The sequence below is a fragment of the Chrysemys picta genome, chromosome 2, assembly GCF_011386835.1.
Source record: "Chrysemys picta bellii isolate R12L10 chromosome 2, ASM1138683v2, whole genome shotgun sequence".
Taxonomy (NCBI): domain Eukaryota; kingdom Metazoa; phylum Chordata; order Testudines; family Emydidae; genus Chrysemys; species Chrysemys picta.
The window spans coordinates 280,918,147-280,932,589 of NC_088792.1; the positions used below are offsets into that span (position 1 = coordinate 280,918,147).

At 42.0% G+C, this 14,443-nt stretch overlaps 1 protein-coding gene across 28 annotated transcripts in view; it reads right to left on the reverse strand.

Annotated features, from left to right (window-relative positions):
- Positions 1-14,443, reverse strand: part of PTK2 (protein tyrosine kinase 2) — a 359,211-nt gene that overhangs the window by 4,534 nt on the left and 340,234 nt on the right. For all 28 annotated transcript variants that reach the window (XM_024102644.3, XM_065586258.1, XM_024102653.3 and 25 more), the window contains 4 exons: positions 11,073-11,112; positions 10,433-10,539; positions 4,861-5,016; positions 4,052-4,132 (listed from right to left, as the gene is read on the reverse strand). In XM_024102644.3, coding sequence (XP_023958412.2) covers positions 4,052-4,132; positions 4,861-5,016; positions 10,433-10,539; positions 11,073-11,112 — 384 coding nt within the window. The remainder of the gene's footprint in view (positions 1-4,051; positions 4,133-4,860; positions 5,017-10,432; positions 10,540-11,072; positions 11,113-14,443) is intronic.

The window sequence follows — 14,443 nt, forward strand, 5'->3', positions numbered from 1 at the left end:
TTTGAGTACTAGGAAGTAAGTTGAGTAAAAACCCTTTCCTTGCTACTGCGGCGGGGTACCCATTCTATTGCTCCTCGCTGCAAGAAGGATTCAGGGCAGGGATATGGGGTCTGGAAGGGAGATTAGTTTTCTGAGCTGTCCACCTACCCTAAATTGAGAGAGCATTGAGATAAGCTCTCCACCCCAACAGCGATGTGTCTGTTGTTGAAGTTTGTGATGGAGGTGGGTGACAGAAGGGAATGCCCAGGCAGAGACTGAGTTGATCTTTCCATGAAGCCAGGGAGCTCCTCACTTGTAGAGGAACTGTCCAAGGTGTGTCTGACTGAAGAATAGGTTGTTCTGAGCCAACCTTGAATGCAGTGAAGGCACAGGTGTGTGATCAGTCATTGAAGTGCAAACTGCTGTGTGTCCCAGAAGCTGAAGACAGTTCCTTATAGCGGTCCAAAGACTCCCCTGAATTGTCCATACCAAATCTGACAAAGTTATGAACACGTCTAAGGGACGGAATGATTCCTATAAACTGAATCTTCTTTAGGGGGTTAACATGGATTTCCTTACACTGAGCTGAAGACCCGACTCTTGGAAAAGAGCAAGGGCTGTCTGGGTGGAAGATAGAACTGCTTTGTAAGAATAGCCCTTGAGTAGACAGTTGTCAAGGAACAGGAAGACTAGGATCTCCTCCTGTTGGAGGTAAGCAGCTACTATTGCCAGGGCATTGGAGAACACCCTGGGGGCATAGGAGAAACTGAAATGAAATACTCTGTATTGGAAATGACCCTGACCTACGGTGAATTGTAGATATTTCCTGTGTGAAGGGTGTATCACTATATGGAAATAGGCATCTTGTAGGTCGAGGGCCGAAAACCAATCCCCCTTCTCCAGTGAAGGAAATATAGCTGCCAGAGTCACCATTCTGAACTTTTGAGGCTTTACAAACTTGTCTGGATGTCTTAAATCTAAAATCAGCTTCCACCCTCCATCCTTCTTTGGTCTAGGAAATACTTCAAGTAAAACCTCTTGACCCTGTGAGGGGGAGGGACTGGCTCTATTGCTCCTAACAGAAGACAGTTCACCTCCTGTCTTGATATAAACTCATGAGGAATTGAAGAGAGGGAGCGATGTAAAATGGATGGTATAGCTTGATGTTATGACTTCTGTGACCCACTTGTCTGTAGTAACCCATCTCCAGGAATGCTGGAAATAGGAAATGTGGTCCCTAAAGGGAGCATGGTGGGCAAATTGGTGCAGCTGTAAAACCAGACTGATTTGAACCCTCGACTGGTCCATCAAAATTGCTGCTTTGAACATTGTTGTGTGGTTGAGGAGGGTCGGTGGGCAGCCCTCTTTCTCTGAAACTTATGTATTTTCCTGTGGGGTTTGGTGGATCTATGGAATCCAGAGAACTGAGCAGGATGCAATCTCTGGGCAGTTCATGACCTAAATGGTCCCATATTTGTAGGTGTATATATGCCCAAGGAACGTAAAGTGGCTCTAACGTCCTTCAGTTTATGGAAGGACTCATCTGTGGTCTCCAAGAAAAGCTTACGACCAATGAAGGGGAAGCTTCAATGGTGTTCTGTACTTCTCTCTGAAATCCCAAAAGCTGGACCCATGATGACCTGTGCATAACTACTGTTGTCGAGATGGATCTGGCAGCAGTGTCCACAACATCCAAGTATGCTTGAAGAATGGTCCTGGCCAATAATTGGCCATCTGAAATGATGGACTGGAATTGCTCCTATGTTCCTATGTCAGGTGTTCAATAAAGACCATCAATCTAGTCTAGTTTGTGAAATTGTATTTGGCATCTGATAGTTTGCGATCCTGAATTGCAGGGTTGCTGAAGAATAGGACTTATGTCCAAATAGATCCAGTCTCTTTTGGTCCTTGTCATATGGAGTAGACCAGGAGAAATGTTGCCTGCCCTGCTTGTTATCGCATCCACTACTAGGGAGTTAGGTGGAGGGTGGGAGAACAAGAAATCAGAGTCCTTACGGGGAATATAATACTTATCTGCCCTTTTACACATTGGTGGAATAGTAGCAGTTGTTTGCTACACAGCCTTAGCTGGATCCAGGAGAGCCGTGCTGATGGGTAACGCCACCCTGTAGTGTGCTGCTGACTGTGGGATATCCAACAGCTTGAGTTGTGAATCCCTGACCTCTTCGAGTGGAATTTGAAGAATGTCAACTATCCTCTTTATAAGATCTTAAACTTGCTGAAAATCACCAGCCATGGAAGGTGGTGTAGGCATAACAGCTTCATCTGGAGACAAGGATGAGATCGGTGTTGGATAGGTGTCCTCTTTATCCACCCTGGCCTCCTGTTCCTCAAATGTCTCCTCCTGTGTGGAGGCTGGTTGGGCAGGAGAAGACTGAGCAACCCTAGTCTCCCTCTGAGATAGTACCGGTGGTCTGGAGAATTGCTGTCGGTAAGAAGTCCAGAGATCCCAGTATCGCCACCGGAGAGGGGGCCCATAGGGGAGTGGGGGTGGCATGCAGAGTTGGTTCCATCACCTTTGATTGCAGTTGCGATCTTCCCTGTGACTGTCAAAGAATGAGTTCCTGACAGGATATGTTGGGGAACACTACACTGAAAGAAGGGACGGACTGGAAGTCCCTTTAATTCTCCTCAATATTGTTCAGTGGAGGAGCCCACATAGAAAAGGGTGGAGAGTCCTGCAGTTCTGGGGGATGGTAGCAGTCTTGAGACTGAGGTCTCGGTACCAAAAGATGCTGGATACCCATGTGGAGTGGGGATTCTGGCACATCCATTAGGGACAAGTCTCTCACATATCTACACTCTTACGGGAATTGGTACTGAAATGGTAGCCAGGGCTGATGGTACCGTGAATGGCAGGTGTACTGCTGTAGGTGCCAATGGAGTTTGGCAGTGTTGCTTGCTGAGTACCAAGCGTGCTGAATGGACAGGTGCCAACAGTGGGACTGAGTCTGACAGTACCAGATCAGGGTGCTTACGCTTGCCCTCCTTGTCCCTGGATAGAGGGTACAGAAGCTCTTTTGGAGCCATGTCTCTCTCTCAATCTCCACGGCTTTCCAGCTCTGCTGGCCTCAGAGGAGGAGTTCTTCAAGTCAACAGTACTAAGCCGAGAAGTTGAAGCTTTGAAGACTGTAGATTTGACATGGGACTTGGGCTTTTTTTGGAGCAGGCTCCTTCAGATGAGAGAGTCTATACATCTCATTTTGGGAGCCCTCTCAGAAGCCTCCAATGACCTCCTCTTCTTGGAAGAAGCCTGTGCCAAGGTGGAAAGGTCGCTGAATCTGTGCAGAGACACATGTACATGGGGCAGGACCCCATATCTGATTCAGATGCTGATCAAAGTGAGTGCTCCATCAATAACAATCTGAGCTTAATCTCCCTGATCTTCCTTGTCCTTGACTTGAGAGCTGGCAGAAATTGCACTTTTGGGAGACACGGGACTCCCCCAATCAACCATTGCTCACAGGTGTGGCCTCTTGGCAGGAGAGGCATCGTTTGAAGCCTGGCAACCCAGGCATGCCCTGCCAAGAAGACAAGGCTCTCCAAGGAAAAAGAGAGGAGAAGAAAAAAACAAACTAAGTATCCTCTCACTACTAACACTTACTAAGTAACTATAACTACTATTAACAACTAACTGTACTAACAAAAATCTATAAGAAGAATATGAAATAGCTGAGGCACGCTCAAGGTGGGAACGCTAGAGCTCTGTCTCAGGCCAAGGCAGCAGAGAAGGAGGTGAGGGTGGTTTGCCTGCACATCCCTATATAGCCTTGGTGTCCTGCATGAGGAGGCATAAGGCACAAGTGTAGGCCAAACAGGCACTGTTAGCAGAAAAATCTCCAATTAAGGGCTCAAGGCACATGTGCACCTGAAATGGAGCACTCATGAGGACACTACTTGAAGAAGAAGATGTATCTGTATGTGAATAAATTGAAAGGATCTAGTATTTTAATATTTGTAAAAGCTCACGATACAATACATGTAATTATCCTAGTTGAAGATGACTTGACACTTAATGTACTGAATCATATATGAGCAAATCCTCACATACCTCTCTGTGAGTGCTTGCAGGGAGCCCTGGAATGGTCTCATCTACTGTTGCCAGTAAAGTTCGTAGTGCCAAACCAACTTCCTAATACATTAAAAAAAATAAAAATTAAAGCAATATTATAACAGGACAGAGCGCAGCACAACAGTGCACCGATACTTTCTGATTCGATTACTCCCTTTCAGCACTATTTTATTTCTTTCATCTTAGGTATGTTGTTTATGCCTATGGATACAATTACATCTCTTAATCTTTCAGTATGAAAATCCAGCCTATTACATCTTTAAAAATTATTGTGGCTGTCAAAGGATTTAGGGTGAGAATTTCAAAAGCTCTTAGTATTGGCCTAAATGCTTTGACCACTGACCAAAATGAGAGCAGAGTTAGACCAATGCTGCTAAGTGGTTTTGAAAATCCCACCCTGAATTTTTTGCTTTCATAAAATGGAAAAATAGCTTAACCAGAGAAAACACATATACACACCAAACTGACAGTGGCTGAAGTTTGTCAAAAAGTCGATTTAAAAAATCCACTTTTTCTTTGTAAAAAATAAAGAAATTGCTGCAGACCGCATTCAGTTCTTCATGATCATAGACAGTCTAGGGTAGACTGCTGATTGTAATGATTTTTCAATATCCTTCAAAGCACCCCTGCCCTGATAATGAAAATCATGCATGCACAGACGCAGATAGGTGTGTTTCAACTCACAAGCTTTCCAGTGTTACGCAATTGTTCTATTTTATGCATTGACAACTACAGTGCCAGTCAGGATAGAAATAAAAGAATGACTGAAGAAAATGGCATCTTCTTACCTTCACCATGGGCACATACTCCTCTGGAGGGGCAGGCTGGATTTTACTGGACATTTCTATTACAGCTTTCACCAGTCCAGTTACATTCTCATACACCTTGTCATTGGAACGATCCAAGTTGGCAGTGGGGGGAGGGCTGATTTCCTGTGGCTGAAGCTAAGAACAGAAAAAGATGCTGTTTTTCCTCTCTTTCCCCAAGAGATGGTGCTAGATTACTTCACAAAGTCAACAGAACTCCAGGATGTGGTTTGCTGATTTAAGAAAGATCCTTCCCTCTACACCCTTTGAAAATGTACCCAGTGTTCTTTTTGATTAAGCGTTGCTATCAAATCTGAAGGTATTTCAGTCTAATTGTTTTTTGACTGAGTTTGGTTAGTGAAATGAAGTTGAAGGAATTTTACATCATGAATTGTTTGAAGAGCTCCCCTTATGACTCGCTGAACAGAACAAGCAGCATTGAAAGAATCTGGGAATGAGAAGTACTGAAAAATATTTACAGAATGTTTAAAATTCCTTAGAGGTTCTCAATTGCAGAGATTGTTCCCTCTGAAATTCTGCAAGAATTCACCTTCAAGGCATGAATTTCATGGTGCTAGTTTTAGGGAGCAAATTGTTCAACCTGACACTTGATTTTCAGACCTCTCATTTTCTCAGCAAAAACTTAGATCATATTTATTTTGATATAGGAATTGGTAATTCACACATTTACCTGTATGGTCAAAAATACAGTTTTCCCCTGAAAGATAAAGAACTTGACTCTTCACTGTCTTGCACCTCATTAAGTCATTTTCAGCTGTGCAAATAGATGGGGCACACTTCCAAATCATAATTCTTTGCTTTACACCCACTTTGTACTTACTCTGCCTGGGTGCAAATAATCACACAAAGCTCAAGACAATGAAATATCAGAGCCCAAATTTTCAGACAACTATTTCGATCTCTCACAGCTATGTCAAGGATAAGTTGTTAGCAACATATTCAGCAGCAGAGAGGAAGAGTACTGCAGTGTATATTACCAAACATTTTCTTAGTGGAATCCACATGGAACATTAAGGAAAATGGAAATTTATTTATTTTACATGCTCAGGATTAAAGCACTGCCAATGCAGCTAATAAGACTGAATGGTTTCAAATATTTTCTCTCTGGTAGATCTGAGAAATACCAGGCTATATCCTGCAATCCTTAACTCAAGCAAAACTCCCATAGATGCCCGGCCAGCTAAAGCTGAATCCAAGCAAGACTGAGGTAATCCTGCTAGGAAGAGGAACAAACTTTGAAATACTTGGCTCGTCTGTAAAATCCCCCACTCTCAACAGCATCTGCCCTTAGATTGTAAAGCTAGTCCCCAACCTTGAAGTTTTTTTTAGACACCTCAGTGGTACTGGATGACCACAGCCATTTTGTAACAAAAACGTTCACTTGCATCTGCAACTGAGTAGTATTCTGCTCTGTTGGACAGAGACCTGGTCACAGTGATTCAAGCATTTGAGACTTCCAGGTTTGATTATGATAACCCATTATATCTAGGAATGAAACCGCAGACTCTGAAAAAGCTCTAATTGGTAAAAGCAATAACTGGTACAAAACAGAGCACTCCATCAAGTGTATCAACACAGGTCACTGTGGACACATCAACCCAGAGCTCTGCTCTCTACACAGGGTCTCCATGGAATAGAGTCCAGTTCAATGGTTCTGTCCTCCTATTCAAAGCCCTCCATGAAACTGACCCCAGCTATCTAGATTGCCACTCCTTCTGTAACCATGGCAACTTGATTCCACAGGAAGCGTGAGGCTCATGAAAGTAGAAGGACTGTTCATAGAAGCTGGCCTCACACTATGGACCTTACTCCCAGAAAAGAAAAACGACCATGGGCCTCACCACTTCCAGAGTAAAATGCAAAATTCATTTCCTTGGCTTAGCTTTCCCTCAATAAATTCTCAGGCCCATTCACAAACAAATGTAAAAAAGCAAACAAAAAGCTATTCAAGCTTAAGTCTACAGAGTGAAAAGAAAAAAAAAAGAGCCTAGTTTGTATTTTTAAACACCTGGGAAGCACTCAGATACTACAGTGATGAGGCCACAGAAATGCCTAGGTACTTTGCCTGAGTAAGGAATCCAGGATTTAGCACAGAGTAATCCAGTTTTGCTGCATTCCACTAAGTAGGTGCTGATAGAAAATACACCGATAAAGCATCCATCTCTTACATTGATGGGAAAATGAATATTGTTATTGATTACGCTGGTGGTGCAAGGTGGTGTGAATTCTAATAAATTTCAGTGACACAGTTGTAGAAATTAAACACTTAATCATCTCTATTGTCAAGTCACATGCAAAGCCATTTGTGAATAGCACGCGCACGTACACACACACTCTGTGCTTACCCTCCATGGCTATTGTTGAGCAGAATATGTGGGAAGGTTAAAGAAATTTACCAAAGGAAGGGAAAAAAAGAAAAACAATATTAATAAAATGCAGCAGGAAAAACCCCAACAAAACATGTGCAGCAACAAGAGATCAGTTAAAAAAAGCCTGCAACAAAAATGCATTCAGAACAATTTTGGCTGGCTCATGTTAGCTATTGGTCCATTTGTTACGGAAGCATAATGTCTGAGCAATCTTCTTAGAACCCCAGCACAGGAAGTGAAGTTATTTGCCATGCACCCATGCTTACATTTTACAAAATAAATGGGGAAGAGGACATGCAAAGCTGGACAGGAACAAACCAATCTGGCAAATAGAAAAGTGGTAAATGGAGTTAGGTGTCTTTTTCATAGTAGGAAACAGTGTACTAGGTGAAATGCTGGTATTTTTTAACATGACTAATAATCTATTGCTTGATAGATCAGGCAGAGGTTGCATAATTCTTGCTTGAAGATTTGTTTTTGAAGTCCTCATAGTAGGAAATATTTAGTCATCTAACTGTACTGCTCTTGTTCATGAAGATTCTTGTTTAAGACTGTGGTTACAAACTACTGAGAGACCATTTTGGACTGATTACACACAACCCATTTGATTCCTTTGGCTGGGTCTTGGAATCACAGAATAAGGGTATCTGTAGTTCTCGATACTTATTTTTTTTCTCTCTGCTGTTTCTATTGCCAACACCAACACTGCTCCACCGCAAACTAAACAGCCAGGGTTATCTTCACATGGTTGGTTGACTTCCCCTGAACAAGTAACTGTATACTGTACATTTTTTTGATGCATCTCTCTCCACAGGCTCCAGGAATTAAGAGCCTCGAGTCTTGTCATTTTTACTTGTATTCTGACATTATGGAAAAGGGAGTTAGGACTTTATAAGTTCAACCAGCACAGTTTGCAAGAGACTCATTTCTTTATCATATTTTTATGCACTAATGATCCCAGGAAAATCTTCTTTTTAACTTGGAAGACTTTGACAAAGCCATGTTGTATTCAAATACAAGCTTCCCGAAAGAAGGTAAGACAAACCAGTTTCAGGAAAAACAGACTTTCAATGCAGAAAAGCCATTTTTCCTCTGAAAAGAAGCCACTAGCTCTAGCCACTGAGAGTCTGTGGATCTTTTATTAAATCTAATGTTTCCAATTACCTTTGCAGTATACTATTTGTCTGGCCCTGGTGTCAAAGGCATATTTTTTTCTGCAAATATTTTTAACGTTCATCAAGTGTTAGTATTTATAAGGGAATTTTAGTTAGAAAAGCTGAATTTAGTAACACATCTGTTATTGCTTTTTACATTTTCTGAGGTTTGGCAACTTGAAAAGCACTGGCACCATTTTATAATAAACAGTCTAGCTCTAAGTGGCCAGTTCTGTTCATTTATGCTGATTCTGAAGCATTCAGATAATCTCAGAACAAAAAACAGAGAGAAAAAGAGAAAGGACCTCGTGGAAATAGTCCATTTTTGCTAAACGTACGGCTTTGATGGTTTGTTTTGTATTTCCCAGCTGGGGGTGAACTGGGTTTCCGTATTTTTTTCAAAACTATAAAACAGATATCATTAACCATACCAGCGATGTCCACCTCCACAAGGGAATCCAGGTCTTCACTGCAGACTTAAGAAGGCTAGGATTGGATGACGGGGAGTTTCTCTTTTCCCTTGAGGCATGTTCGTAAAACTTCACTTTGGTTGTCCTTGCTTTACATCATTATTTATTTGTATTATTGCAGCACATAACTTACATGGCTTTGTGGGAGCTTATGTTGGACAGTGCAAGTTTAGCTGTGCTATAATGTCTTCTTCAAATTTTCCCTCTCAGGATATTGTTGGAGCACAAATAAATCACCTCTGTGGCCACTCTTGATGGCATCAGCTGAGAAAGTGGAGGCAGAGGAAAGAATGCTATTGCTTGAGGATTCTGGGTCAGTAATATTACAACAGGAGAAATCAAGTTTTCATGGTGCCATATTTTACTCCAGAGATGAAAGGAAAGGATGCCAAGAATAAAACACTGCACTGCAGAAAGTTTGTTTCACTGTTACAATATCACCGAGCCAGAGTTCCCAGGCAGCATCATATATTGCCCCTGAAAAACTGCTCCCACTGAGAACAGCTCCAGTCTTCTCCACCTCAGGAGGCATAAAGGCCACTTGAGTTTCAACTTCCTGATAATTTACAAGCAAACAAATCCCCAAAAGCAGTGAACAGACATGTTTAAAGGTGACCTGTATGTTAAGAAACAAATCCCATATACGTCAGCCCCCGGAAACGGGGCACTCAGCACATGCAGCTTTCTTGCGCTTTAGGCCAAACTGCGGCATCCACTTCACTGGGATGCTCCAGAGGGCAGAGTTTTGCAGTGTCACAGCCACCAGGGAATCCCACTTGGGGGATGAAGGGATCAGGTGATTGTTTAGTACATGGAGCAGTTCTGTACAGTTTCACATGTCGCTCTTTCATCTCTATCAGAGTTGAAACAGTGAACAAGAAAATCTTTGCAAAACCACATAATATACTTAAATGCACCATTTACTGGGCCCTTCCCCACAACACCCTATCAGGTTTCTAGGGGAGCTATGACATTGCAGCAAGAAGCATGCTGGAACATCACAGCAGAGAGGGGGACAAGAAAAGAAGTCCAGTGTCTCACACATCCTAATGTGCAGAGGCATGCACCAAAGTGCCTAGGACACCTAACCACTATGTAAATAATCATAACATTGTTGAAATAAATAGAATTGTGGTTATGCTATTTGCTTTCTACCAATTAACATCACTCTGATAAGCTGGGAGAATGGGCAGTGAGAATGGTCTCTTGTACCCTACATATCAGTTGCTCTTCAAGTTGGAAGTAACGGCAAATTAAACTCCAACTAAACACAATGGCAGGTGAAGGGGGATGGATGGGGGAGGGAGAGTATGTTTTCAGGAATTCTTGTTCCAAACAAGGTCTGACTGGAGAGAGATGCAAAACCACAGTAGCAAACAGCCAGTGTGAATATGTCCCATGACAATGTATTCAATTACAAGCTTCAGTTTTGTTTTCACTTTCAGCATCAGCTCCCACATTAGTAATTGTTGATGGTTCTTTTTTGGTGCATAATGAGCAATTAGCTAAAACATACTTCATATGACACTGAGCAATGTACCTTCACTCCTTCATTGTAGCTGTCCACAGGGCTGTTGAGACTGGCAAGGCTACCCAAATGGCTGGGGGCTCCAGGACGAGGTGGTTTCTTTGGCGGAGCTGCGTGATCTAGTTAACAACATATTTTGCACACCTTACAAAAGGACTAATTTATTATATTGACTTTATAACATTTTGGGAAGGTATTCAGCACACTGAATAAGCTTGTTCTATTTCCGTTTATGAAAACTCCATCTGCCAAACTATGCTTCTTATCTTTATTTCAGCTAAAGGAAGCCAGAGACTAAAAGATCCCACACTCTTTTTTCAAGCCTTGAAACAATGAAGATAACAACATGAACTTTTTAATAAGGCCTCAAAAATCTCTGCCACAAATTTGAAAATTCTGGGGCCAAAAGTTCGGCATTTAAGTAAAATCAGCCGGAGCATCTCCCAAAACAATCAATAGGTGTTGTGGGTTCTTAACACTTCTGAAAATCATGCCAAATTTCATTTAGATGCCTAACCTCAGGTATCCAGTATTGGCCTAGATTATTATTTACTACTGTGGCAACTAATGCAGTTTCTGAGATTAGAAGAAATGTATCAAGGATCATGAACTTGAGTGTTCATGCTGATTATATAGTAAATTTATGGCTTACCGGGTTTACCCACAGGCTGATATATGTGCTGGTTACTAGCCTGTAAAAGAAAATTTAAGTTTAGTATTCTAGTTATTACAGTTACAGTGTTCAGGATCCTCATCTGAAACATTTGTTGTAACTTTAGCCATTAGAGTTATCCAATTTCTTTAAGATTTCCAGCCACAGACATTGCAAAACTATTTCTCCTGCTCCTCGCCCCCCCCCATCACTTTAAGGTATCACGAGACACATATTGCGTTGAACTACAATTTCAGATCGCATTACTTAGGATAAAAATGTCCATTCATCTTGTGTTGTGCTGCTCACAAGCACATTGGCCTTTATCTGTATTACTAATAGTTTGTCCTTGCAAGGCTGATACTGACATAAGTCAAATAAAATGGCACATTTACCACATCTTTAGTTCTCTATCAAAGATAATTTTTAAATAAGTTGTGGCTGCTAAGAGAAAAAACTGTAGCAGAACAATTAGAAGATTGCCTGCCTCGGGTCTTTTCTATGGCTATAGTTTAAATCAGATTAAACAGACTTTTAGAACTTCACAGTAAAAACAGAATAAATAAAAGATACTCTACTTATTAATTTGGAAATTCTTTATACTGGATTGAAATGAGTTGCTTTGCTAATTATATTTACACAGCTTACTGTCAAGTCAGAGGGAAATCTGTTTAGTTACAACAGAACAAATGCTTTGTATGAGACTTGCAGTTGCCTTCTTGAAATACAATATAATCTAAATACACTCATATGTTTTATGAAAGAGCTTCTGCAGATGGGGGTTTCTTTTGCAAATTAAAAATGTTGACATAGTTACAGTTCTCAGTTAAGCACAGCAATAAAACATCTCAACAGGACATTTAAAACCATTCTGAAACAGGCTGCATAGCTATATGGTAAAAAGACTGGAAAGAGATTTAAAGTCTCAATTGCATCAAATCTAAGGGAGCTGCATTTTCAACACTTTAAAAAGAACTAATTCTGAGAACTGAGGGTTCACCTAAACTGGTGCAAAGACACACGAGTTCTTGCATGAACTCACCATTAGCTATGGATGAATCGAGTATAAATCACTGCATAGAGTGCTAATTAATTCACTTGCCCAAACTAGCTGTTACTAGTGTAACCTCAGCAATCAAACTCGATTTTGGTACTCACATGGCCCACATTACTGTAGTAACTGAGCACCTCAGAATCTTTAAAGTATTTATACTCCCATCACCCCAGTGAGGTAGGGAACTATTACCCCCATTTTAGAGACGGGAACTGAGGAACAGAGATATTAAGGGACTTGCCTAAGGTTGCACAGGAAGTCTGTGGCAGAGCAGGGAATTGAACCTAGGATTCCAGAGTCCCAGGCTAGTGCCCCAGCTAATGGATCATCCTTCCAATAGCAAAGCTAATGGGATAAGCAGCACTGGCAACAGCAATGCAGTATTTATCCAAAAGAAGTTTTGTCAGGTCTGCCCTTATACCAGCTGCCTTATAAAAGCTCAACTTAACCAAACCAGAGGTTGCAACATTTGCAGAAATGAATTTTATGGTATTAAAATTACAGGCAGAGATGGCAATGACAGCTATAGTTAAAGTTGTCTAACACTTTCCATTAAAAGACCCTGTTTCCAGCTACTTAAAACTTGGCCAAATTTTAACCATGTGGTCTGAAAATTTCCATGCTGGGTCTCTGCCTCATATTTGCAGAAGTACTGAACACTCATAACTGCAAGTGAAGCCCACTGGAGCTGCATTCCATGTATTATGAAAAATCAACCTCTAGCCGTCTCAAGCTGAACACCAAAAATTAGTGGACACTTTTAGCTTTAATCATTTTGTGCTTCAGCTCCCCCTGCTGTAAAATGGGGATAATCTCCCCACCTCATCTCATCTGGGAATGCAGGGCTGAGTAGTGTGAGTTTAACATACAGTGCATTTCTCATTTAGGACCAGGGGTGGCTCTAGCTTTTTTGCCACCCCAAGCATGGCAGGCAGGCTGCCTTCGGCGGCATGCCTGCGGGAGGTCCCCAGTCCCGCGGATTTGGCGGCATGCCTGCGGGAGGTCTGCCGGTCCCGCGGCTTCGGTGTACCTGCCGCTGAATTACTGCCGAATCCGCGGGACCGGCGAACCTCCCGCAGGCATGCCGCCGAAGGCTGCCTGACTGCCACCCTCGCAGGGACCAGCAGGGCGCCGCCAGTGGCTTGCCGCCCCAGGCACGCACTTGGAGCGCTGGTGCCTGGAGTCGCCGCTGTTTAGGACACAAGCAGATGTCCTGGGATCAAGCAGCCATGGGAAGCAAAATTTATTAAATGGGGTGGGGAGAACTGAACTTCAGTGTCCACACATCGTGGGTGAGTGCTCTAACCACTAGGCTAAAAGTTACAAGGAACCATCTCTCCCGCCGCCTCTCGTTGGGGCTTAGGTGTGTGCTAGGTGACCTGGTGCCTAAACTGAGGCTGCTGTGCACATGGCAAGTGGCAGAACTTTAGACAGCATGGACACTTTACCAGCAGAAATTTAGGTGCCTACAGAGACAAGCAGCAGCTGGGCAGGGGTTTTGAGGAGCTAAATTTTGGATTTAGGTACCTGAAGTGGCAGTTAGATGTCTTAATCCCTTTGCGGATCTGTCTCAAAGTCCCTCTCCCCTATAATATTTAAGTGATGAATGAGTACAGTAGAATCTCAGAGTTACGAACCACACACTTCATTTGGAACCAGAAGTATGCAATCAGGCAGCAGCAGAGACACACATACACACAAAAAAGCAAATATAGTACAGTAATTACATTACTGTGTTAAATGTAAAATAAAAAAAATAAAGAAAGGGAAAGTTAAAAAAAGATTTGACAAGGTAAGGAAACTGTTTCTGTGCTTGTTTCATTTAAATTAAAATGGTTAAAAGCAGCATATTTCTTCTGAATAGTAAAGTTTCAAACCTGTATTAAGTCAGCGTTCAGTTGTAAACTTTTGAAAGAACAACCAAAATATTTTGTTCAGTTACCAACAACCTCCATTTCCGAGGTGTTCGTAACTCTGAGGTTCTATTGTACGTAACAATTTGGATTTTACAACAGCAGCTCTAACTAATGAGAAAGGCGAACTAAAAAAATATGAATTTAGAGAAACACCAATGAAGGCAATCACTAGAGAAAAGTTACAGTCAAGCAGTCCAATTAAATCATTAACACACACACAGCACAATCCCCTACTTTCAATTACTGTGATACAGAGATGACAAAGGAAGTGGAACTATTTGAGACCCCCCCCCCCCTTTTTTTTTTTTTAACACCAGACATGACTTAAGTCAGTGAGTGAGAATATATCATAGCTGCAGCTGTTGTCTGGCAGTAAATGAATGAATATTGGATCTGCCCCG